General features: G+C 45.0%; 1 protein-coding gene across 1 annotated transcript in view; it reads right to left on the reverse strand.

The window, feature by feature from the left end:
• DSCAM (DS cell adhesion molecule) overlaps nucleotides 1-27,352 on the reverse strand; it is an 806,431-nt gene that overhangs the window by 94,141 nt on the left and 684,938 nt on the right. Inside the window, exons 17-20 of the mRNA XM_043474457.1 lie at nucleotides 20,793-21,033; nucleotides 18,889-19,035; nucleotides 11,201-11,356; nucleotides 1,499-1,632 (exon numbers count right to left, since the gene is read on the reverse strand). Of these exons, the coding sequence (XP_043330392.1) occupies nucleotides 1,499-1,632; nucleotides 11,201-11,356; nucleotides 18,889-19,035; nucleotides 20,793-21,033 (678 nt within the window). The remainder of the gene's footprint in view (nucleotides 1-1,498; nucleotides 1,633-11,200; nucleotides 11,357-18,888; nucleotides 19,036-20,792; nucleotides 21,034-27,352) is intronic.

The following is a 27,352-nucleotide window of genomic DNA, read 5'->3' on the forward strand; positions in this document are numbered from 1 at the left end:
ACCTTATCTCTGTGCCTGAGATAAGCCAGGCACAGAAAGAAACACTATCTGATTCTGCTGATATGCATGAGATTCTTAGACTTTCCTGGGGTGGGAAGATCCTCTTGAGAAGGAATGGCAGCCAGTTCCAGTATTCTTGCCTAAGAAATCCCATGGGCAGAGGAGCCTGCTGGGCTACAGTCCGTGGGGTTGCAAAGAGCAGGACAGGACCCAGCGATTAATACACACACAGACTTGGGGTGGTTGCCAGGGCCCAGGGGAGGAGAACTGGGGAGCTGTTGCTTAACGGGGACAGAGTATCAGTTTGGGAAGATGAAAAGAATTCTGGAGACAGATGGTGCTGATGGTTGCCCAGCAATGAGAATGGACTTAATGCCACTGAACCAAACACTTAGAAAAGGTACATTTTATGTTATAATATTTTACCACAATAAAGCCAAACTTACTTTGCATATTCATCCCACAAGCACTTATTGAATGGCTATGCAGGTCAAGTTTTATGCCAGGAGCTGGGAGATAGAAGGATGGATTGGACATAGTGCCTACCTCAGGCAAGGCCATAAATATTTCTATGAAGACATCATCAATTTGATGAACCATTTTTTTGTTTTCTTTATGATGTCCTTCTTGGATTTTTTTGTTGCTGTTGTTTAAGAAACAGTCTAACTCTGTAAGTATTATTCAGTGATGATATTAATGAAAATAAATACTGCACTTTGAAATATTAAGTACTCTAATTTTTAATTCCTCCACAATGAATGAAGCTAACTGTTGTCCTTGGGGGCTTCCCAGGTGGCCCTTGTGGTAAAGAACCTGCCTGTCAATGCAGGAGACGCAAGTGATAGAGGTTGGATCCCTGGGTTGGGAAAGAGAAGGGCATGACAGCTCACTCCAGCATTCTTGCCTGGAGAAGTCCATGGACAGAGAAGTCTGGTGGGCTGCAGTCCACAGGGTCACAGAGAGTTGGACGTGACTTAGCAACTGAGTGTGCGCGCGCACGCGTGCACACACACACACACACTGTACTTGGGAGGGTCACAGATGGTTGATAAAGTCCCTCATTTCTAGGACAACAGGAGTTTGTCTGCTGTTAAGTCTCACTGGGGGATGGGCAGGGAAGGAAGGCAAGGTGGGAGGTGGGAAGGAGGCGGGGGAGGCATTTGAAGACAGGTGCTACAGCAAAATCAATAGGCATTGTCCACTGACTATCAATTAAGCCTTCTGGGTTTTGATTTTGATAAGCCAGCTGGCAGTTTTGTGGGAACTCACCCAATAAACAATAATTCCAGACAATTGTGTCCCTTAGAAGGATTCAGAAGTCTATTTTCAAATGAGGTGGTAATGAGAACCTTGCTTTGTATGTGGAGACAGCAGAGAGAAAAATAAAACCACTGGGAAGACCCAAGTAGGTGGAAACAAAAGGAGAATGACCCAGATGGGAGACCGAGGCTTGTTTCTGGAAGATGCTTGAAAGGCACAGGATGATTTACAAACTTACTGTGGGGTAGGGGTGTGAGCAGAACACCGTGTACTTTCGAATGATGCCATTCAGCTTGAGGGGTGGGAGCCAGGACACGAAGACCATGGAGGCTGAGGCCGCGGCCGCCTTGACTCCGGCAGGGGGACCTGGAACTGGAAAAGTAGAACATTTAGTCACAAAATGATGGTGCTTCCCCCTCCCCCAATGCTGCACTCAACTCTGTCCCCCTACCCCACAGGACCCCACTGGCCTGGCCACTCTCTCTGCTCTGCTCTTCAGGAGTCAGTGTTGGGGTCTGAATTGTGTCCCCAAAAACCTGTGCCAGTTACAAACTGGTACTTGCCAATCCACCTCTACAAGGATTAAATCATGGCCCCTGCAACTTCTGACTTTCAACACCTCTGGAAAGGAGTTCAGTGTGGAAATCAGGAATGAAGCCCTCTGTGCTCTGGGAAGAACTGGCAGAACAAGTCTTCAGATAGACGAGATTTTATGCGCCCACTTCTTGCCTCTCCTCATATCTAGAAAAGCACTAAAATCTTTCATGGTGACGTCTGCTCCTTATGACCAGCAGTGAGTCTCTGCCAAAGTGTATTTCCAATTGTGAGTAATCCCTTCATAAAAATCATATATACACTGACCATCCCCCTACCTCTTTGGGGTGACTTCTCAGAGCTTTCTGAAAACCTGTCTCCCGGGTTGTAGTCCTCGTTATGCCACAAATAAAACTTAATTCACAACTCGCATGTTGTGCTTTTTTTTTCTTTCAGTTGACAACCACATGTTGAAGCTCTAACTCTACTACCCCAGAAAGTGACCTTATCTGGAGACGGTATCTTTACAGAAACAATCAAGTTAAAGTGGGGTCATTTGGGTGAGCCCTGACCCACTGTGGCTGGTGTCTTTGTGAAAAAGGAGGTGTGGACACAGAGAGGCCGTGGCAGGGGGAAACGATGTAAAGACACAGGGAGAAGATGTCCACCTGCAAGCCGGGGAGCTGTGCTCCCTCACAGACCCTGCCTACACCTTGACCTTGACCTTCTGGCCTCCAGAACCGGGAGAGGACACATTCCTGCTGTTGGTCCCCCAGTCTGAGGGACATTGTTACAGCCGCCCTGGGTGCTGACACAATGTCTCTCTGACCAATGATCTGAGCGCTGCATAAGTTCTATTCTTGGCCATGTCCCCTAAGAGCTCACTTCAACAAGAATCCTGCTCAATCAGTTTAGCCAGTGCGTTCAGTGACTCAGTCGTGTCTGACTCTTTGTGACCCCATGGACTGTAGCCTGCCAGGCTCCTGTGTCCATGGGATTTTCCAGGCGAGAATACTTGAGTGGGTTGCCGTTTCCTCCTCCAGGGATTTTCCTGACTCAGGGATTCAATCCGTGTCTCCTGCATCTCCTGCACTGCAGACAGACTCTTTCCCGCTGCTCCACCTGGGAAGCTGCCATACGACACATGAAATGCCCACAATGTCTGATCACCTTTGATATCTGATCAAAGTCTCCATTCTCTGTCAGCCCCAGGTAATATCTGATCATCCTCATTGCCTTCTGCAAAATTCCAGTGAGGTCAATTTGGCCTGAATGCCTTTCCTCCCTGATGTTTCCTTTTAGTCAGATAAACATTTTATTTATTTATTTATTTAGGCTGCGCTGGATCTTTGTTGCTGTGTGTGGGCTTTCTCTAGTTGTGGTGCACAGGTTTCTCATTGCTGTGGCTTCTCTTATTGCAGAGCAAGGGCCTGGACCTCCTCTCGGCAGCAAGGTGCTCTTAGAGCTCACACATCTAACAAGCATCCGATCACCCCGGCATTTCCACTCTTGACTCACAAACCTTAGAACTATCCTTTTCCAAACAGGGCTCACCACCTTCTCTTTGATGCCTCCCTCCTCCCCTAGTGCAGACAATGGCACAGCCATCTTCTTGGTTGCAAGAGCCAAAACCTAGAATTTCTCTTCCCTCCTCACTGCCTATCAGAGGACATATAAATTTGCCCTTTAAACCTCCATGTGGACAAATCCAGTCGATACTGGGCTTTCTTCCTGGCTCTATGTCATTCCTTAGAACTGGACCCTATTTTAGGTCCCTAGATGTGGGGTGCATCTCGCACGTCGGGTCATTGACACATGATGACCGAGAGCCTTAGGCTCCTCTTGCCTGGGATCATTTCCCACCCTCCACCTCATCCTTGACAACGCTTACTCATCACTCATCTTCTGCTAACTCCCACTTTCTCAAGAAAACCCTCTCTGTCACCAGCTTTGATGAGGTTAGGACTCCCGGGTTCTCTGAAGACTCTTCTTCATGATACTTGGGGTCATAAGCCACTCAGGAGTGACTGGTAAATATATGACTCCCCCACCAGCCTGCAAGCCTCATCAGGTCATCCTGTTCTCTGTCTCCAGGGCCCTGGCCAATACCTGGAACCTATGAGGTCCTCCAAGCAGACCTTCTAAATGAGCTGAGTGTGGCAGGCAAGGTGCTAAGACAGTGCCCAAGATTCTCACCCCCTGATGTACACACCTGCGAAATTACTTCCCCCTCCATGTGGGTGGTACCTGTCACTGAGATGGATGGATCATTTTCAAAATCAGGTTACATGTTGTGCAAAGGTGAAGGGATTTTGCAGATATGTTAAGGACACAATCAGCTGGCTTTAAGTTAATTGAAAGGGGAGTACCTTGGGTGGGCCAGACCTAATCAGATGACCAGCTTAAAAGAGGGTCTAGAAGTCAGACAGGGGTTGGAATTGTAGAGACAAGGTGCTGCGGGTGATGAGGGGCAAGGTGCCCCACTGTGACCACACGACCGTGAGACCCTGCTGGGCCACGTGACAGGGATGGGGGCATGGCCTCTTGGAGCCAAGAAGATGGTCTCAGCCCTGAGGTCACATGGAAATGGTTCCTGCCCAACACCAGTGAGCTCGGGATTCCCAGGTGGCTCAGCAGTAAAGAACCTGCCTGCCAATGCAGGAGACATAAGAGATGTGGGATCGATCCCTAGGCTGTGAAGATCCACAGAGGAGAGCATAGAAATCTACTCCAGGATTCTTGCGTGGGACTTCCCTCATAGCTCAGCTGGTAAAGAATCTGCCTGCAATGCAGGAGACCCTCGATTCCTGGGTTGGGAAGATCCCCTGGAGAAGGGATAGGCTACCCACTCCAATATTCTTGGGCTTCCATTGTGGCTCAGCTGGTAAAGAATCCGCCTGCAATGTGGGAGACCTGGGACTGATCTCTGGGTTGGGAGGATGCCCTGGAGAAGGGAAAGGCCACCCACTCCCGTATTCTGGCCTGGAGAATTCCATGGACTGTATAGGCTATGAGGTCGCAAAGAGTTGGACACGACTGAGCGACTTTCACTCTCTCTCATTCTTGCCTGGAGAATCCCGTGGATAGAGGGGCCTGGCAGGCTACAGTCCATAGGGTTGCAAAGAGTTGGACACGACTAAGCATGCACACCAGTGAACTTGGGTGAGGACCTAACCTCAGGTGAGACTCCAGGCCCAGTAGCCATGGTGATTTCAGCCTGTGAGGTCCTGAGTGGGGTACTCAGACAACAGTACCTGGACTCCTGACCCCAGGAAATGGTCAGATAATGAATTTGTATTTTTTTTAAGGTTTTGAGGATTTGCTGTACAACATACAAAATGAATCCTTACAGTCCAGCCATCTAAAAGTGTATCTTAAGGTGAAACATCAATGTTATTGCTCTGTAAAATTACTGCCTCGATTTGAAGTAAGACAGAAGTCTAAGGATCTTACAGACACTTCGGCCAACTTCATTTTTATCATCATCATTTTTCTGGCCTCGATGATCAGTCACAGGCAGGGGTGTGCGTGTGTGTGTGTGGGGGGAGGGGGTTATGGCTTGTCTGGTGTGTGTAGTATTTGTGTATGTGATGTGAGCTTTGTGATTTGTGCAATGTGTGAGATGTGTGTGTATAGTATGTCTGCCTATGTATTGTGCAAATGGTGTGTTTGTGTGTATGTGGTGTATGCGATACATGGTGTGTGTGTGGTATGTGTAATGTGTGTTTATAGTGTGTGTGCATATGTGTAATGTATGTGTATGTGATGTGTGTGGTGTGTACGGTATGTGTAGTGTGAGTGCATGTATATAGTGTGTGTGCATGTGTGTGGTGTGTGTGGCTTGTGGTGTGTTTGCACTGTTTATGTGTGCATGTGTGTGTGACTTGTGGTGGGTGTGTATTGTGTATGTGTGCATGCTTGTCATGTATGTGTACGTGATGTGTGTGGAGTGAGTGTGGTATGTATAGTGTAAGTACATGTTTGCGGTGTGTGTGGTTTGTGCATTTTGTATATTTGTGTGGTGTATGTGTATGTGGTATGTGTGGTGTGTGTGTGTTATGTACAGTGTTAGTATATGTGCATAGTGCGTGTGGTATGTGTGTGTACTGTGTATGTGTGCATGCATGTCATGCATGTGTATGTGATGTGTGTGATGTGTGTTTCCACCTGTGTGTACATGTGACCCACCACAACACCTGGGTCCACTGGAGCCACGGAGACGCGGGGCTGCAGGGACATACCCACAATGGCTGTATCCTCACACCCAAGCAGTTTCCATCACACTCCATTATGTCTGGCCTTTGCTCTCACAAGAGCTGTGGTTTCCAAACAGCCTTTAAACTGGGAAATTCCTTTATAGTGTCATGTGGGAGACCCATGTATAACATGATGGAAGTGGAGGGGCGTTTCCTGAAGCAGAGCAGGGAGTCCCCCGAGGGCCTCCCGATCACCACTGGACACCTCTGGGGGCCCCAGGAGCCCGGGTGAGAATCCCCACAGTGCAGGGAGTTTTGACGCCCACAGGGTGGGAGCCCTCCTGGGATGTCCTGGCCTACTGTGTGGCTGTGTGTGTGACGACCGCACAGAGCAAATCCCAACCCTGCCCGCTGCAGCAGGACTCCAGAGCAGTGCTGATACAAAGCCTTCTGTGTTTCCTGAAGGGCTAGACAAATGCGCGCACGCGCACACACACACACACACACACACACAGAGTCCATCACTTCTAAGGTAAACCAAGGTGCGGTTACTCTATCATCTGAGAACACCCCATCCGTGCCATCCAGGGGATGCATGGCTCAAGATAGGAATGGCCAGAGGACTTGGAAATATGCTGATTCTGTTGCTTTTTCTCTTGCTCTTAGCTCCACTTTGAGATGTCCTGACAAAGAGATTGCTAACCACGGCAGCAGGGACCAAAGATCACATATCACAGTTCCTGTTGACCTTCCCACACGTCAGCTCACAGAGCTCTGTGCACTGCGATGCGTTCAGTAAACATTTGCACTTAAACCATCTCTATTTATATATGTGCAATGTTTACTTTGCAGAAAAGGATCAAGGCTGAAACTACCTTAGGCATGCAGGATGAGAATAATTGGAAAATTATTAGATTGTGTTTGTGTGTGTTCTGTTTCTCCATGGCTTTGCTCAGATTACAATCTCAGCAAATAAAATGGCATTATGATTTCACAAACATTTTAGAATTCAGAATTAGTTATCTTGTGTCCAGAAAGCTAGATCCACAAGTAATCTTTTGTGGTCTTGAAGCAATAATAAAAATGCAAGTTCTCATTGATTGAACAGTTCTCATTGAACATTGGGAAGAGAATCTGAAATGTAAACAATTCTTTGAGACCTCAAGAATGTATCCATGGACCACGACTATGGTCCTGATGGATCTGAGACTTGTCTATGGACCCAATAATGTGTCCAACAGTCTACATCACAGATGTATATGAAGGATCTCCATATTCTTGGAGAATATGACCAAGAATCTTTATAGACACTGATAAACTACTTCAGTTCAGTTGCTCAGTCATGTCCGACTCTTTGTGACCCCATGGACTGCAGTACACCAGGCTTCCATGTCCATCACCAACTCCCAGAGCTTGCTCAAACTCATGTCCACTGAGTCCGTGATGCCATTCAACCATCTCATCCTCTGTCATTCCCTTCTCCTCCTGCTCTCAATCTTTCCCAGCATCAGGGTCTTTTTCAAGGAGTCAGTTCTTTGCATGTGGTGGCCAAAGTATTGGAGCTTCAGCTTCAGCATCGGTCCTTCCAATGACTATTCAGGGTTGATTTCCTTTAGGATTGGCTGCTTTGATCTCCTAGCTGTCCAAGGGACTCTCAAGAGTCTTCTCCAGCACCACAGTTCAAAAGCATCAATTCTTCAGCACTCAGCCGTCTTTTTGGTCCAACTCACCTCCATGGCTGGCACAATTCTTCACCATTTCTAGATTGGTGAGTTTTTTATGTGATTTTGGGAGATAGGCTTATTGTTATACCAGTTTTTCTCTCCTTTCCCCCAGTCTCTACTCTGCTTCTTTTTGAACATGTTAATGATTTATCCCAAGTAAATATCGACCCTCAGTTTTGTATCACTCTTCATCTCCCCATGACCACAAGTGGAATTCCTGATCTCCTTCCTGGGGTAACAGATATACCTGAGGCAGGACCTTCCGCAATCAATTGCATCTCCCCTTACTATTAGCACTGGATATGAAAGAAGGGAATAATTGATTAAAAAAGTAGACTTTGGGTCTCAGGGCCAAGCTTTGAGATAGAACTCTATGAAAATTTCTAAATTTGAAGGAGTAATTAAAAATTGATCCCAATGAGGGAGCAGTGGCGAGCCTTCCCCTTTCACTGGATTTCTGTACTTTCTTCTGAAAAATGCAGGTGTCAAAATTCATGTTGTCAATCAATTTGTTCTTTAAATACTAATTCCAATGACATCTGTGTTATTGCTTAGCAATGCAAAAGACAGTTCCACCCTCGCTCTGAAGGAGTGGAGATCAAATAATCAAATGTCTAGTGTCAGGAACCGTCCCACTATGTGTCAAGCTAGGTGATGTTTGCACACATCAATTCACCTTTTAGATTTTAATTCTCTGCAATCTGATTGTCATGGAAATTTGGTACATGAAGATGGTTCAGTTCAGAGAAAGTGTGATAAGGTGCCAAAGTCCCCCGGGCAGCAGGTGGCAAAGCAAACATGTTGATGTGACTCTTTGTTTATTGCATTTTAAAAATTAGGGACTTCTCCGGTGGTCTGGTGGCTAAGAACCCACACTTTCAATGAAGAGGGCCTGGGTTTGATCCCTGGTCAGGGAACTAGAGCCCACATGCTTCAGCTAAAAGATAGTGTGTGCTGCAACTGAAACCAGCACAGCCAAATAAATAAATAAATAAATATTTTAAAATTATTTTAAATTTAAAATTTATTTTAAATTTATTTATTGTGTTTTAAATTTTAAATTTAAATGTATTTAAAAGTTAAATTATTTAAATAATAATTTAAAGAATTAAATTATTCACTCAGGACATAGCTTTGCAGACATCTCTTTGAACCTGTGACTTCCTAATGGCATGGTATTTTGACCTTAGATTTCCCTAAAGAATCCAATAACCGAGCAAAATGACTGGCACCTGCCTATAACTGGGAATAATTATTCGTGTGTCCTAGAAAGACTGGGGGTGATGAGGTTTAATCTGTGTGCAGGAACTAGAATGCAAGAAGGGCTAGTGATGGTAGGAGGATGGATGGATAGGCTGCTTCAGGGGCTGGGTTCCCTGAGGGGAGAGCAGAGAGATGTGCTGTGAGCATCAGGGGAGTGTCCTTAGGAGACAGACAAGCTGAAGGGGAGAGTGTCTCCAGGCCTCCAAGTGCATGTCCCTAGCCTTGTCCCCACAGGACAGTCATGAGCGAAACAGCAGCATGCTTATATCCTAGGTAGCAAAGGACATCGGGCTTCCCAGGTGGTGCTAGTGGTAAAGAACCCGCCTGCCAATGCAGGAGACGTAAGAGATGTGGGTTCAATCCTTGGGTGGGAAGATCCCCTGGAGGACGGCATGGCAACCCACTCCAGTATTCTTGCCTGGAGAATCCCATGGGCAGAGGACCCTGGTGGGTTATAGTCCATAGGGCCACAGAAAGGTGGACATGATTGAGTGAATGAACACACACACACACACACACACTCTCTCTCTCTCATGCACAGTAAAGAATATCTACCCTGCCCACACACAGGCAGTCATGGGCAGTGAACAGTAACTCTCCCACCCCTGCCCTGACCAGCTTCCTAGGGCACTTAAGTCTGAAAGAAGCCAATAAATAAATAAATAAATAAATAAATAAATTGTGGAGCCAAAACAGAGCAAAATTGAGATGTAGTGGTTGCATCTCAACCCTGGCTCTGGTATAATTCTGAACTCCAATCTGGAAAATTCCACACAGGCATCAATCTGACATCAGTTGCCCCTCCTTTATTAAGGTGGAAACTGCTTTTTCACTATTGCTATAATATGTTTGCTCATGTTTCATCGCTCAGTAATGTCTGACTCTTTGTGACTTCCATGGACGGGAGCCCACCAGGCTCCTTTGTCCATGGGATTTCCTAGGGAAGCATACTGGAATGGGTTGCTATTTCCTTCTTCAGCTATAATATGTATCAGAAGTCAAATTATTCTTCAATACATCTCGGATCAGGCACCCCAGGCTTTCCCTTAATATAAAAAATGACTCACCATACAGGTTTTGTAGGATTGGGGAACAGCCATATAACCAAGTCCAAACTTCATGGAACAGTAAGACTAGTGATCTAAGAAATGCGCTATAATTAAAGTTTTACTAAATCATCGTAAACCCTTGTGAAAGTGAAAGTTGCTCAGTCGTGTCCACCACTGTGACCCCCATGGACTATACAGTCCATGGAATCCTCCAGCCAGAATACTGGAATAGGTAGCCTTTCCCTTCTTCAGTGGATCTTCCCGACCCAGGAATCAACCTGGGGTCTCCTGCATTGCAGGCGGATTCTTTAGCAATTGAGCTATGAGGTAAGCCCCAAAAACCCTTGTAAGAAATTTTAAAAAATTAACATGAAATTCTCAAATTGAGGGCTTATTCTAATGTTACTCCAAAGTTGGCAAAGCATAGGATGATGTAGATTATTACGTAATTTTTAAGTGGAGAGATGGAATTGGTTAGAGCTTACACTAATAGCTAAAGGGTCACTGAAATGATTCTAATGGTAAATGACAGGGGTGGCCTGCATTACAGCCCTGAGATAAGAGGCAATTTTCTTTAAAATAATATGTGGTCCCCCAAGGGCATCCCAGGTGGTTCTAGTGGTAAAGACTGCCTGCCAATGCAGGAGATGTAAGAGACATGGGTTTGATCCCTGGGTTGAGAAGATCCCCTGGAGGAGGGCATGGCAACCCACTCCAGTGTTCTTGCCTGGAGAAACCCACAGACAGCGGAGCCTGGCGGGCTGCAGCCCATGGGGTTGCACAGAGTCGGACACAACTGAAACAACTTTGCATGTGGCTCCCCAAAAAAGAATGAAAAATTATAGGGGAAGAGAGAAAGTGAAAAAAGTGAAAGTGAAGTCACTCAGTCATGTCAGACTCTTTGCGACCCCATGGACAGTAGCCAGGGGAAGAGAGACTCAATGGATAAATCAAACAAAGGTGACACAGAAGTGTGGTCTGAATCATGCTGAAATATTTTAGGAGGGCAGCAAAAAGTTTTTAAGGAGCCAAGTCAGGAATCGGTGGGTGAATGAACCCTCTGACCCAGCCTTTCCGACAATGGCTCCTTCCTCGGAATGCAGGAGCCTCCTATGCGTCCCCTGGAGGTTCAGACGGGACCTGAGCACCCCCCACGACCTGCCCCCTTGCTCACCATCCTCTTTGGTCCGGGTGAAGATCTGCTCACTCCGGACGCCGTCTCCAGCCCGGGTAAAGGCCAGCACCTGGATGCTGTAGTTGGTGTATTTCTCCAGCCCATCCAACTCGAGGGAGGGCTGCGTGGTGGTGACATTTTTAATCTCGCCCAGCTCTGGAGGACAAGAAAACACAAGCGTGTTACCACTGCTGTTGGCATGTTCTTACTGCGGCCCAGTGCTGGGCCCCCATCAATCACGTCCTGAAATCACTCAGGGGTGTGGGCACAGCCTTCGTGAGACGCTGACCCCTTGCAGTCTCTTGAAGAACATTATTTGCACCAAACTGCCACAGAGTGCCAGGAAGAAAAGAAGTCTGGAAAACAGCAGTTCAGTCCAGTTAAGTGTTATAAACCCAGTGCCAACAGGCCCCTCCGGAACTGTCCCCAAGCAGGAGTAACCCAGCAGATTCCCTGCACCCTGGCCCCAGGAAGCCAGGACCACTGCACAGAGATACTTCTAACTGCTCGCTAAGAAGCTTCTACAAGTCGAGCTTTGTTTTCTGGTTAAAATAAGCAGACCCCTTTAAGGTACGTGTGCTCTCTAGCACCTAACTTAAACTGCGGTGGCCCAGCACACACCTCCTGTCACCTGGAGTGAACCCCCTGCCCACGTGACAGGTCGATGTGTCAGGAACGCGGCGTCAGCTAAAAATGCTTTGTGTTCTGCAGCGGGATCAGATAATGACATGCAAAGATGCAACTTTACGCTGGCCCCGCCTGAAGCCCATGACGCATGGCAGCTCGAGGAAACTCAGTCTTGTGAAATACCCACAGGGGTGCTCTGGATTTAGAAATGAGCCATTGGCAGAAGAGCCAGAGGAGAGACGGGCCAAAGAGCTGCCCACCTTTAGGGCAAGTGGTCACTTGCGGAATGTTTGGTGCAGCCCGATCCCTGTGCCTGGTGGGCTGGGTTACTGAGAAGCGGGGTGGGAGCTGGGCCAGGAAGGAGACCTCCGTCGTGTCTGCTCATCTCTGCACACGACGCTCACAACAAGGTGTCCCGCGGTGTCTCTCGCTTTCTCCGGCCTCAGGAAACAGAGCTGACGCACCACGTTCCTCCCAAGGGGCCCTGTGCTGGGTTCCCATGCTAACTCACTCACTCAACACGACTATCCTTTTGTTTCCACTGGCCATTCCTTTTACAGGAGGGGAAACTGAGGCAGAGAGCGGCTCAGTGTCTTTGCCAGGTCACGAACCTGAGCACAAAGGCTGAGAGCGTGGGCTGTGGTACCGCATGCTGTGGCCGCGTGCCCGCGGTCCACACTCTCAGCTACTCCCTGAGGATGCTGGGTGGATGCATCTTGGCTGGAGGAGCTGGGTTTCTGCCAGCCTGGTTTTCCCTTCTTGCTCTTTGTTCTTCTCTCTTGTCCTCCTAGCACGTTGCATGGACGTTTGGAGATTAGTGGTCAGTTATTTTGGGGTTATGGTGACTATGAATGTCTGTTTTGACCTTTTGTCATCAAAAGGTGATATCAGGGCTGAATTGGACATGTAGGAAAGCTGAATTTCAAATAAAGCAGGGGTAGTCGAGGTTTATCACCCCCATGCCAGGGACCCCTGTGTTTGATGATGGTTGGTTGGGAGGGGACGGGAGAAACAATGCATCTCAGGCATGGCCCCGGACCCAACAGGAGCCCAAGGCCTGTTTCCACCATGGGCAGCTCATGGGCAAGTTCTGGAGGCAGGATGTTTTGCTGGGGGGAGGGCAGGACAAGGGTGCAGCCCCCCAAAGATGCCTGAGGTCCAGTGTCTCCGGGGGCTACCAGCCAGTGGCAGACTTTCAAGGGCCACAATTTAGAAGTCACAGCAGATGGCTAGTGAAAATGAGAAAAATGTTTGCTCCTATGTGGTCCTTGTGCACTTGGAAAGTTGACAATCATTACCCTCAGATGGGTTAGAAATTCTTTCCTGTGAAAGAATAGTCTTTCCTAGGTGGCCATCAGATCTCTATTACATTATTCATTTATAATTTTCATTTTCCTGAACATAGATAATATAGATCAATGGGAGTAGCATAAAAAAGTCAAATGCTAATGAAAAAAATGCAAGTGTAGTTCTCATCAAGATCTTTTCAGATTTAGGAACTTTTATATGTGACAAAGATTATGCCAAAGAAGGGCAATGTCAAAGAATGTTCAAATTACCACACAATTGCACTCATTTCACATGCTACCAAAGTAATGTTCAAAATTCTCCAACCCAGGCTTCAATAGTATATAAACCAAGAACTTCCAGATGTTCAAGCTGGATTGAGAAAAGGCAGAGGAACCAGAGATCAAATTGCCAACATCCATTGGATAGTAGAAAAAGCAAGAGAATTCCAGAAAAACATCTACTTCTGCTTCCCTGACTATGCTAAAGCCTTTGACTGCATGGATCACAACAAACTATGGAAAATTATTAAAGAGATGGGAATACCAGACCATCTAATCTGCCTCCTGAGAAACTAGTATGCAGGTCAAGAAGCAACAGTTAGAACCAGATATGGAAAAACAGACTGGTTCCAAATTGGGAAATGAGTAGGTCAAGGCTGTATATTGTCACGCTGCTTATTTAACCTATATGTAGAGGACATCATGTGAAATGGCAGGCTGGATGAAGGACAAGTTGGAGTCAAGATTGCCGGGAGAAGTATCAGTAACCTCAGATATGCAGATGACACCACCCTTATGGCAGAAAGCAAAGGTGAACAAAAGAGCCTCTTGATGAAGGTGAAAGGGCAGAGTGAAAAACCTGGCTTAAAACTCAACATTCAGAAAACTAAGATCATAGTATCTGGTCCCACCACTTCATGGCAAATAGATGGGGAAACATTGGAAACAGTGTCAGACTTCATTTTCTTGGGCTCCAAAATCACTGCAGATGGTGACTGCAGTCACAAAATTAAAAGACCCTTGCTCCTTGGAAGAAAAGCTATGACAAGCCTAAAGTGAGTGAAGTCACTCAGTCGTGTCTAACTCTTTGTGACCCCATGGACTGCAGCCTACCAGGCTCCTCTGTCCATGGGATTTTCCAAGCAATAGTACTGGAGTGGGTTGCCATTTCCTTCTCCAATGACAAACCTAGACAGCATATTAAAAGACAGAGACGTTACTTTGCTGACAAAGGTCTGTATAGTTAAAGCTATGGTTTTTCCAGTAGTCATTATGGATGTGAGAGTTGGACCATAAGGAAGGCTGAGTGCCGAAGAATTGATGCTTTTGAACTGTGGTGTTGGAGAAGACTCTTGAGAGTCCCTTGGATTACAAAGAGATCAAACCAGTCAATCCTAAAGGAAATCAGTACTGAATATTCATTGTAAGTACTGATGCTGAAACTGAAGCTCCAATGCTTTGATCACCTGATGTGAAGAGCTGACTCATAAGAAAAGACCCTGATGGTGGGAAAGATTGAAGGCAGGAGGAGAAGGGGAGAACAGAAGATGAGATGGTTGGATGGCATCCCCAACTCGATGGACATAAGTTTGAGCAAGCTCTGGGAATTGGTGAAGGACTGAAAAGCCTGGCGTGCTGTAGTCCATGGGTTTGCAAAGAGTTGGACATGACTTAGTGGCTGAACAACAACAAAGATTATACACACACACTTACACAATCAGGGAAAACATAATGCAACTCAGGAAAGGGGTTCCTGGGGGCTGTGTGCCGGGGCTAGTTATGAGAACTATACTACATCTTATGACCTCTGGTTTTGCTTTTTGTTTTTGTCTTTAAGAAGGGTCCAGGGTCTCTATGTCACAGGGGAAATACGATCTCTAATTATAGCCCAGGGAAGGCATGCCGAAGGAGCTGGCTGTTTCTGGGTGAGAAATAGTGATGTAGAAGAGAAGAGTTGAGAAGAGAAGGGCAAAGTGGGGTACCTGATCTTTTTAATACACCAGATCATGAATTACCACACTAATTGGGATTAGTGTTTGGATGTTGACTCATACTGGGGTTCACATTATTTGGGTGAGTGAATTTATCATGAACCATGAATAGGCCTACAGTCCAAACCCCTATTTAAAATTACCCCCAAGCATTTTTAAAAATCCCCAGAGCCCCTGAATCAACAACAGAAACACCTCATTCCCTCTGTTTCAAGGGTACTTTCCTGACCAGCCCATGTGGAAGAAATAAAAAGGAGAATCATGAAAAAAGTCAAATGCAAACAGCGTGCTTCATTTGTTGTTCGTTTAAGCTCCCGGTCTTCTTCATGGCTTGAACATCAATTCCTATCGTTTACTTTTCACAGTCCCAGTGGAGTAATTTAAAAATATATATATATGGGACTGTACAATGGAGATTAACACAACATTGTACATCAACTATACTTCAATAAAATAAATTTTAAAAATATATGGCAAGAATAGTGTTCAGTTGAAATCATGAGTAAAACAATATAAAATGAATACAGAAAAGAAATTCAGAAACCATACTATTTACAGTATAAAAGTTCTTTTTAAACTTTATGTTTTAACAGAAAATACTTTTTATGTATTTATTTATACCCTCCCTCATTCTTAAAGGGTTTTCAGGAAGGAACCAAAATGGGTGGAACTGATTCCCCCCACCCATCTCCCTGACTTGCCAGCATCACACCAAAAGCCCAGTTTGGCACCTAAGTGTTGCTTGATTCAGAATCTGTCTTTTTTGTCTGGAAGAAAGAGAGGAGGGTCGAAAAGCAGTTGGATTCAGACGAAATGGGGCCGGTTTCCCAGTAATCTCAGAGAAGCTGCTTCTGTCTTTAAAATTCTTCGACTTTCACATAATAAAATATGCAGAAATTTCATGGACATATTGTATATTTAACTGTCCTAGCAAGTGAATTAACCATTTTTGTTTTATCTGGTCATATTAGCAAGAAGAAAATGCTTTTTTATGCCTATTTTTGAAAGTATTTGGGGAAAATACAAACCACAGGGGTAGTAACAATGTCCTTCTCAGCCTGCCTGAGTGTGTGAGTGTGTGTGTGGTGTGTTCTCAAGCATAGCAGGTACAACCTTTACACAAACACGATGTGTTCCATGTCTGTGGGTACCTCGGAGCCACAGTCTGAGGAATTCGTGCAGAAGAATCCATGAATTCTATGACATTCCCTGCTAATTCCCAAATGTTAGCTCTCAGGGGTATCAGATAAAATGTTGCTGCTCATAGCAGGCTTACATTGCTGAGAGTTTTTTTCTTTTGGAGATTAAGAGTAGAACTTGTACATTAGGCACTAAATCACATCACCTTGATCTTCATACAGGGAGTAGAAGTATCTTTAGAAACTATACGCAATTCCAAGCATTCTTTATTCAGTCTTTAATTTTTAAATATTCAAGTTTTTAAAGCTGTAAAATATAAAGTTGACTAGATCATATTAACCACATCATCCATCATAGAACTAAGATGGTTCACTCATATTAGCAAATATGAGTGAAATGTGAAAATATGATGAATAGTCACCACTGGATTATGGAAATATTTCTAAAAAGAACAAAAAGGGAACAATCTTAGTATAATCCTAACTTCAGATATGTCGGTTAGGGTGTTTAATTTAATCTGACTCAATATGAGGATTAGAATCAGAAGAAGAAATGATATATTACGGTACTATGTCAGTAAAATGGATAATATGCAATTTTTTTTTTTGCTCTGTACTTTACATCTGGGGCCTCCCTGATGGAGCAGATGGTAAAGAATTGGTCAGCCAATGCAGGAGACATGGGTTTGATCCCTGGGTCAGGAAGATACCCTCAAGAAGGAAATGGCAACCCACTCCAGGATTCTTGTCTGGAGAACCCCATGGACAGAGGAGCTACAGTCCTGGTGTCATAATGAGTTGGACACAGCTGAGCAACTAAACAACAACATACTTGACATCCATGCGAATTTTTAAAGCTCTTTTTGGGGGATGAGGTGAAGTGAGTCATCTGTTTAATTCCGTCCCTCGGTGGGGCTGGCTGTGCATTACTGGGCTTGTGGTTCTTTATTTCAGCGCATCCTCCCCGTCTCACTAGACTAGAGCATCCATCTGAGAGAGCTGCATCCTCAGCGTCCGGCAAGAGCTTTGCGCCGAGATGCTCAGAAGGTGAATCAATGTCTCCCCCTGCTGGCGCTGTGCAAAGTGCTACCCTGGACACCAGGAGGAATTGGGGCTGATCCTCAGCTCTGAGATGCAAGTCTGGTCACAGACATGAAGGGCTCAGTCAGCCCCGGACCCAGCTGTGTACTTAGCACATTAATTAAGCTGCCTTTGCTGAGGTGTCTTCCATCATTCTCGCACCATGGCAACCCGATCCAGGATTCCTGCCTGGGAAACGCTATGGAGGGAGGAGCCTGCGGGCTACAGTCCATGGGGTCACAAAGAGTCGGACACGACCGAACTTCTGAGCACAAGAGTAGATCCCTGCAGCCTCTGAGGCCCCGTTGTTTCGTTTACCTGGGTGAAGACAGTGGCCTGGTTGTCAGAGCAGACCCGGGCGGGCCTGAGCAGAGGCAGGAGGTGCTCCGGGGACCTCGACTGAGACTAGCAGAAGGGCTGAAAGAAGCCCCAGATAAGGGGGGGAGGCACCCTGGGAGCTGGGGGCGAAGGGAGGAGGCTGGAAACGGGGCCTGGGGAAGGGAGCAGGCATGGGAGGCCCCAGCCTTGGTCCAAAGCGGAGAGCAGGGCCTTTCCTGTTAGGGGCTGCAGTCCAGGGTGAGCCTGTCCTGCTCCTGGAGTGGGGCTCAGCCTGGCTCAGGGCACCTACCCTCTGCAAGCGGAGACAGAGCTGTGTTCTGCCTGAGATGCTTGGAGCCCCAGTCTTGCTATCCTCCCAGCTGACCATCTTTTGTCCTACATCCTGCCCCTAAACAGGAGGATTTTGTCCCACAACTTGAAAGCAAAGAAAGAAGAAAAAAGAAAGAAAGAAAGAAACAAGAAGAATGAAGAAAGAGATGATAGAGGAGGGGAAAAAAAGAGAAAGGAGCCCCAAAATGGAGGGTTTGGGATAAAATGTCTCCTCGCAGGGATAATAATACCCTCTGGTTCCAGTATTCTTCCTGAACCCCTTCCAGTTCAACTGCGGGAGCTCAAGGACTTTCTCTGCTGAGTCCTGTCAGGAACAGGAAGGGGTCAGTCTTTTAGGACACACATCACGTAGAACTTTCTAGATATGGATCAAGGTTTCGGTGCTGCCTACAGAGGCTTGACATAGATAGTCATAATTAGGAAAACACATCTATTCCTAGATATCCCAAGTGCCAGCCACCCCCTCCTATCCTTCAAATTTGGAAAGTATATGCTGTTTTAAAAAGGGCTTCCTGGGTGGCTCAGTAGTAAAGAATCTGCCTGCAACGCCGGAGACACAGGCTCAATACCTGGGTCGAGGAGATCATCTGCAGAAGGGAATGGCTACCAGCTCCAGTATTCTAGCCTAGAAAATCCCATGGACAGAGAAGCCTGGCGGGCTATAGTCCATGAGGTTGTAAAAAAGACCCAGACATGATTTAGGGACTAAAACACCAGCACCAATGTTTTAAACAGCTATACACACCTGTTAAAATGTCAGATATGAGACAAGAACAGAACAGTGTGAGGAAGGAGGAAAGTACCCAGCGATAAAGAAGTGCCCAGCCTGTACTGAATCCCAGGGCAGGAGGGGGCATGTACAAATTCCATCGCCCGTCATTTAATCCTCTTACCTCCGTCCATGAGGTTGGCCCAGTAAATGACTCTGAACCCCTGGAGAATTCCATTCAAGGCTTCCTTGGAAAGCGTGGACCAGGATATTGATATGCTTTCTGGTGATGTTGCTATGGCTTGGACATTTTCGGGGGGGTAACTGGGCACTGAAATGAGATAATTAGACTCTATAAAAACTGTCGGTGGTTTAATTAGCAAACCAATACTGAATAAGCAACATAAGTTTAATATTTCAAAAGTGCAAGCAAAAGAAAAAAAAATTGCACTCAATCCCCCAAATTAAGGGGAAAAATGAGTACCACTTTCCTATACAAATAGGATAACTCAGTAAAATACAATGACTTCATATGACTTTCAGTGTCTCTCTTTGCAGAATAACTGCTTCACTTTTAAGCAGCTCGTCCCTGGCTTAGAGAGTTGAGAACACTTCTGACCCTATTGCATGAATTAAAGACCATTACTGGTCTGGCTTATTTCCCCATCATTCTTGCAAACTATTGTGAGGATGAGGTGGTTAGATGGCATCACTGACACAAAGGACATGTGTTTGAGCAGACTCCAGGGGATAGTTGAGGATAGAGGGATAGTTGAGGATAGAGGAACTGCAGTCCATGGGGTGGCAAGGAGTTGGACAAGACTTAGCAACTGAACAACAAGAATAATACAGTAATACAGTAATAATGTTGAGTAATATCTGAAGTGTAAATTGAAAGCTCACAAGCAGACATGTCGTACTTACTGCTCCAACCCCAGCAGTGCCCCTTTCAATCCTAGACCATCCATCAGAGGAAAGAGAAAATGGACTAGGATAGAGGCTAGAAAGATATTTCACATTGAGTTTATGCAAACCTTAAACATCATGACTGGGAAAGGGGGAAAATTAATGACTGAATCACAAACATCAATGAAAAATAAACATCAAAGTGAAAACCCAGAGGCCTATCTAACCACAACTGCAAGGACTATGAATATGGAAAGAAAATCCTGGATTTCCACTTACTAGCTCTCCCTATAAAAATGGTTGGGATTTTTTTTTTTCCCCCTCAGTTCTTTAGGTCAGAAATTATAGATGCAAGTTACCACGTATATTCTCAAAGCACAAGAGGTAGCTGCCATGCAAGCCTTTTGCAGGAAAATTTGCCACCTCCTGCTGCAGCTAACTCGGTGTTTGGCCTGTGTACCTAAACGATGATGCTTCTAGACACCAGGGTTCTCCCTGGTTTTCTTTTTTTCAATTCTTCATTTTTTTTCCATTTATTTTTATTAGTTGGAGGCTAATTACTTTACAATATTGTAGTGGTTTTTGTCATACATTGACTTGAATTAGCCATGGATTTACATGTATTCTCCATCCCGATCCCCCCTCCCACCTCCCTCTCCCTGATTTTCATGCACTGCCGGAGAATGTGAGCTTTTAGGCGGTCAACGTGGGAGGGTACATTAATTACTTATGGCCACTAGGGGGCGCGCGGTCACCGTGAGATTAGATCCCGGAAGCCTGCTCATGTCTGTTCTCTGGTCTTAGAATGCTTGAAAATAAAAAACAATGATTAAAAAAGAAGAAGAAAGAAAGAAAAAAAAAGGGGGGGGGGAGCCCTCCTTAACATTGACTTATGAGACATTTTTAGAAAATCGGATTTCTACATTGTGCCCAGACTGCTCCAGTCATAGAGGAAGGTTTTAATTCACTTGGGAGAAGCCCACCTCTTGGGCTTGAAATGCGGGAGAAAGGTGCTGAAAAGGGAGTGGATTCGGCTTTTCCATCAGGATGCGTCCAGGGCGCTGAATCCAGGCAGCCCGCGAGTTAATTAGGACATGCTCCCCAGCGCTGGAAGAAAGCCCCGGTTCCAGCCGGCTAGGCTGACATCACCCCTGCACAGCCTCCGGGGGGCCAGGCACCTACCGTCCTCAAGGGTGGTGGTGATGATTTCCTGAGAAGAAGGCCCCGTCCCGGCCCGGTTGCAGGCCTGCACCACCAGGCCGTACTGGGTGAACTTGTTGAGGTTGTCCAGGGTGTAAATCTCACTGTCCCCCGTGGTGTCGATACTGATGATGTTGAACTGGAAGTTCCCCCCGGTGCTGTACTCCCGGTAACCAATCTGGTAGCCACGGATAATCCCGTTTTGCAAATGTTTCTTGGGAGCCTGAGCAGGAAAGAGAAGAACAAATACCATATATTAACACATATATGTGGAATCTTAAAAAAAAAAAAAAATGGTACAGACGAATCTGTTTGCAGGGTAGGATAGAGATGCTGACATCGAGAATGGACATATAGACACAGGTGGAAATGAGAGGGTAGGATGAATTGAGACAGTAGCATTGACATATATACACCACCATGTGTAAAATAGACAGCCAGTGGAAAGCTGCTGTATATTGCAGGGAGCTCAGCTCTGCGCTCTGTGATGACCTAGAGGGCTGGGTAGCGGGGGTAGGGAGGTTCACGAAGGAGGAGATACATGTACATGTGTAGCTGATTCACATTGTTTTACAGTAGAAACTAACACGACATTGTGAAGCAACTTTATTCTGATTCAAAAAAATTACACAGAAAAAAAAAGGAATATTTGAGGTGGGACAGGAGGTAAATCAGCGCCTGCCTACCTCATAGGGAGCCAAAAATGAAATTGAATGAGCATGAAAATCATACAGATGTGACAGTAGTAATGGCAGCTATAGCAGCAAACTCATTCCTAGAGGATGCTCGTGGCCAGGTGCTCTGACTTCACCTGCGTGGATAGACCCAGCCCTCCCCACAGCCTGGGACGCAGCACCTCAGGACCCCCACGGACACAGGAGACCACACAAACAGGAGAGACAGGAGGGGAATCCGAGGCACAGCCTGTGCACCCAGTTCCTCTGTCAAGCTGCAGGGCCGCTGGCTGCTCTAAGTGGTGGTGGAGTTTCAAAAGACAGATTGAGTTTGCGGTACCTCAGCCTACATCCACCATCATCTGGTGAGACGGATGTTCACGTGTTCACCCAGCAAAATGGACTGAGATCCACTCGGCCACATGGTCCCAACAGAAGTGACTTTTTTAAAAAGGTCCCTGCTGCATGGAGCTTATACTCTCATGGAATATTCCAGAATAAAGGCGTTTCCAGGTTGAAAGCTGAATGTGAACAGGGGTCCACCCCTGGCAAGAAGGCAAACCTCTTTCATTAAGGTCTGAGTCATTCTGGAATCATTTTATGGTGATTTAAGCTGGGCAAGGAAAGGCTGGAGCTAGCTTCTCTCTGATAAGGATAAAGGGGTCAGTCTAGTAGAAGACAGAACGGTTTTCACTGCTATGTTGAATTTATTTATTTTTTTTAAGAATCCAGACTTTTTTCAAGTATGTTTTAAGAACAACATCAAAGTGATTCTCTATAGTGACAGAGGTATTATACGTTTTCAGACAATCAACAGATATATGGGTGTATGTGTGAGTATGTGTGTGTCTTTGTATTATGTCTGTGTGTGCATATGTAGGCGCATATATGTGTATGTGTGTGAATGTGTCTGTGCACGTGTGTGTATTTGAGTACAAGTTGTGGCTCTCTCAGGGCTCTGAAAAGCTTTCTCAGCCCTGAAAATGTTTACAACCCTGTTGGAGAGAGGAAATAAACACTTAGGAAGCTGGAGAGAAATCTGAAGTGCCCAAGTGTGTGGCAATGGACAGGAGGCTAGCAGGCGTCCAGAAAGCGGTGAAATGAGAGTGGTCTGAAGCAGTCAGAAGATGCTGACCACAGGCGGGCCTGGAAGAATGGCCAGGGCTCCGGAAAGGGAGGGAGGGCGTGGGGTGAGAGAGAGACAGAGCAGCAAGAATGGACGGTGGGGAGAGATGAGGAGTGCACAGGGTGAGGAATGGCAGGCAGAGAACAGACAAGGTGGATCTGCCCTGGCTGGGGCAGGGCTGGGGGATCGCCCTGGACAACCGACAGGAAGAAGTTCAAGAGCAGATAGCAGCACGAATTCAGCAAATGTCTGTGAACTGCTCATTATGCCGGCTTCCTCATGGAATGAATGTCTTCGGCTGTCTTTAAGAATCTGTCTGAGTTACACAAGAGCAGTAAAATCCCATCTTTTTTCCAAGCAAGTTTCCTCATTTATTGTTTTCTTGGATCCCATTGCTTTGCTCAACAGCCCATTGGGTATCATGCGTCTGCATAGTCTAAATAGATATCAAAGAAACAGCCCTAGAAACCATCATTTCTGCAGTCAAGTTGGAACTTACAGACCTTGATGTAAAAGCTCACACCTTTTTTATCCGAAGCAGATGTCTGTGCTTTCCTGTTTTGCATCAATGAATCACAACTTTTCATCTTGCTTTTCGCTTTGCTAAAAATCAGATCTAAAGATTTCAGATTTTGAGACTTCCATTACCTGGAATTTGTTTTACCTCAATTGCTTAACCAATTAACCAGTTAACAATTTAACCAATTAATAAAATTAATTTCCCTCCAAAAGCCATGGATAAATCAAATGTAAAACAAAGATATTCCTCCTATTTCACATAGTTTTTTCATGTTAAATACATCACTCACCCAAATGTAAAGAATTTTTTTTTAAATTTATAAAGTATTCTAATTTTTCAATGGGCTCCCTGTGACAATTTAAGACTCCCTAAGATGCCAAGTCTGGATCCCAGGACAGGAGCTGTGGAGTCTGATCAGGTAGGAGGTAAATACCCACAAGAGAGTGTTTGCACAGAGCACCCAGTTTAGCCGAATCTTCTATAAGCAGAGGGCCCTGCTGGTTGACATTTCCCTTCTTGGATTTAGGGGGATTAATCACACCTGTGATCTGGCTGCACAGGTAGGTGGAGATATCTTTCGTTTTTCTCTCTCCATGGGTGAAAACACACTCTAACTAGCTTAAGCAGAGGTTTAGTTCTGGTTGAGTTTAAATATTTTGAGCAGAATAAATATAATATTTTTTACATTTTTCATAGAAATACATTTTAGTCCTGCTAATTCTGCAGCAGTAGGAAGGTTATTTTTGCTTAGTAGGTTCTTCTGCAAAATATTTTGTAGAAAATATTTTTTATAATACTAAAAGTATATAGCCAACCTTCCTATGTAATTGCTATTCAAATTTTGATGACATTCCTATCTAAGTCAAGTTGAAATTTGTTTTTGTTTCCCACATGGTTGTCTTCATACTCTACAGAGTTTAGTGTCTGATTTTTTCATTTAATATGCTATTATGATCATATTTCATGTTTATGGTCTTTAAAAATCATATGCCATGTTTTATTGAACCATTTTTCCATCGTGGGGGATGTTGTTTTTTGTAACTTATTTCCTATCACAAATTAACCTTTGTGATACAGTGCATCTGTTTAAGTTTGTTTATTGGACTGAAGTCCCAGAAGTGGATGGGTGTCTTATTTCAAGGAATTGTGTTTCAACTGACTGTTAATGAGATAGCATTATTTGTTGTTATTTTTTCAGATGTGGTAACTAACTTAAGGGATTGTGTTTATCACAAAGAACAAGGGAGAGAATTCCCCTCCAGGTTTCTGGATATTCTGATTTTGAAGAGATATATGTTGAACAGATACAGGTGAGTTATTTGAGGGTATACATTTGAAGGTATGTATATGGAGTGAGAAGTCAAGTGGGCCCTAGGAAAAATCACTATGAACAAAGCTAGGTGGAATTCCAGCAGAGCTATTTCAAATCCTAAAAGATGATGCTTTTAAAGTACTGCAATCAGTAAATCTATGGCTGATTCATGTCAATGTATGGCAAAAACCACTACAATACTGTAAAGTAATTAGCCTCCAACTAGTAAAATAAATGAAAAAAAAAAAAGTACTGTACTCAATATGCTAGCAAATTTGGAAAACTCAATGGTGGCCACAGGACTGGAAAAGGTCAGTTTTCATTCCAATCCCAAAGAAGGACAATGCCAAAAATGTTCAAACTACTGCAAAATTGCATTCATTTCATATGCTATCAAATTCTCAAATTTGCGAAGCTAGGCTTCAACAGTATGTGAACTGAGAACTTCCAAATATTCAAGTCGGATTTAGAAAAGGCAGAGGAATCAGAGATCAAATTGCCAACATCCATTGGATGGTAGAAAAAGAGAATTCCAGAAAAACATCTCCTTCTGCTTCACTGACTATGCTAAAGCCTTTGACTGTGTATATCACAACAAGCTGTGGAAAATTCTTATCAGATGGGAATATAAGACATCTTACCTGGCTCCTGTGAAACCTGCATGCAGGTCAAGAAGCAACTGTTAGGACCAGGCATGGAACAATGGACTGGTTCCAAATTGAGAAGGAGTATGTCAAGGGTGTATATTGTTACCCTCCTTATTTAACCTGTATGCAGAGCAGAGTTCAGTTCAGTTCAGTCACTCAGTCATTTCCAACTTTTTGTGACTCCATGGACTGCAGCACACTAGGCCTCCCTGCCCATCACCAACTCCTGGAGTTTGCTCAGACTCATGTCTATCAAGTTGGCGATGCCATCTAACCATCTCATCCTTGTTGTCCCCTTCTCCTCCTGCCTTCAATCATTACCAGCATCAGGGTTTTTCCCAATGAGTCAGCTTTTCACCAATACTTTGGTGGCTAAAGTATTGGAACCTCAGCATCAGCCTTTCCAATGAATTATTAGGACTGATTTCCTTTAGGATGAACTGGTTGGATCTCCTTGCAATCCAAGGGACTCTCAAGAGTCTTTTCCAACACCACAGTTCAAAAGCATCAGTTTGTCAGCACTCAGGTTTCTTTATGGTCCAACTCTCACATCCATACATGACTACTGGAAAAGCCACAGTTTTGACTAGATGGATATGCAGAGTACATTATGTGAAATGCTGAGCTGGATGTAGCATAAGCTGGAATCAAGATTGCTGGGAGAAAAATCAATAATCAATCTCAGATATACAGATGACACCACTTTCATGGCAGAAAGTGAAGAGGAACTAAAGAGCCTCTTGATGAAAGTGAAAGAAAAGAGTGAAGAAGCTGGCTTAAAACTCAACATTCAAAAAACTAAGATCATGGCATCTGGTCCTATCACTTCATGGCAAACAGATGGGGAAACAACAGAAAGAGTAACAAATTTTACTTTCTTGGGCTCCACAATCACTGTAGATGGTGAATGCAGCCTTGAAATCAAGAGACACTCGCTCCTTGGAAAAAAATCCATGAAAAACCTAGATAGCATATTAAAAAGCAGAGACATTCCTTTGCTGACAAAAGTCCCTATAGTCAAAGCTATGGCGTGCTGCAGTCCACGGGGTCGCCAAGAGTCAGACACGATAGTGACTAAACAACAACCATCAGCTCAGCAAGAACTGACCACCTCCATCTCCTCTTATGGTCACCCTGAACATATCAAATATCTGGATTCCAAGAACTTGACTGCAAGCACCAAGAGCACAAATATTCCTAAAAAAAAATTTGAAATCTGATCCACTGCCCTGGCCACATCAGGACTTCAGCACAGTGGCCGTTCTCAAAAAGTGTTATTGTAGATAAAGAAGAGACTGGTTCTGAGCATTTCTTGTTGTTCAGTCACTCAGTCATGTGACTCCTTGCAGCCCCATGGACTGCAGCACACCAGGTTTCCCTGTCCTTCACCGTCTTCCATAGTTTGCTCAAATTCATGTCCATCAAGTCGTTGATGCCATCCAACCATCTCATCCTCTGTCACCCCCTTCTTCTCCTGCCCTCAATCTTTCCCACCATCAGGGTCTTTTCCAATGAGTCAGCTCTTCACCATCAACTGGCCAAAGTATTAAAACTTCAGCTTCAGCATCAGTCTTTCCAATGAAGATTCAGAGTTGATTTCCTTTAGGATTGACTGATTTGATCATCTGAGCATTTATGAGGTCTAAAAAAGTGATGGGTAAGAATGACCTTAGGTGAAGGTTTATATCTTACTGAATATAAGTAAGTGGTAGGAAAGAGGAGGGTATAAAGGCAGAGGAGCTGCCTAGACACCAGACCCATGACACAGCTCTTTAACAAAGGCCTGGGTCAGCCAGTTCAGAGGGAATTCTTAGGCAGTGTGTCCCAGTCTGGACACTGGGTGCAAGTTGAGATCTGGTTTCCATGCCGATATGTTACATGGTGGCCAATCCATCAAGATGGGAGATCCAGACAAAATTTGAAGGAATGTGAAAGTGTTAATTGCTCAGTCATGTCCCACTCTTTGTGACTCCATGGACTGTAGCCCACCAGGCTCCCCTGTCCATGGAATTTTCCAGGCAAGAATACTGGAGTGCGTTGTCTTTTCCTTCTCCAGGGGATCTTCCTGACCCAGGGATTGAACCTGGGTCTCCTGCATTACCGGCAGATTCTTTACCATCTGAGCAGGATTTGGAGGGGTCCATGTCATTTCCTAGGCCATATCAGGGAAGAAAATAGCTTCTGAAGAGCTAATTTATCTGGAAAATGTTGTCAATTTTTGTTTCCTGCTTAAAATAAGGATTCCAGAAGTCTCTTCACTTGT

This window comes from Cervus canadensis, chromosome 7 (assembly GCF_019320065.1).
Source record: "Cervus canadensis isolate Bull #8, Minnesota chromosome 7, ASM1932006v1, whole genome shotgun sequence".
Lineage (NCBI taxonomy): Eukaryota > Metazoa > Chordata > Mammalia > Artiodactyla > Cervidae > Cervus > Cervus canadensis.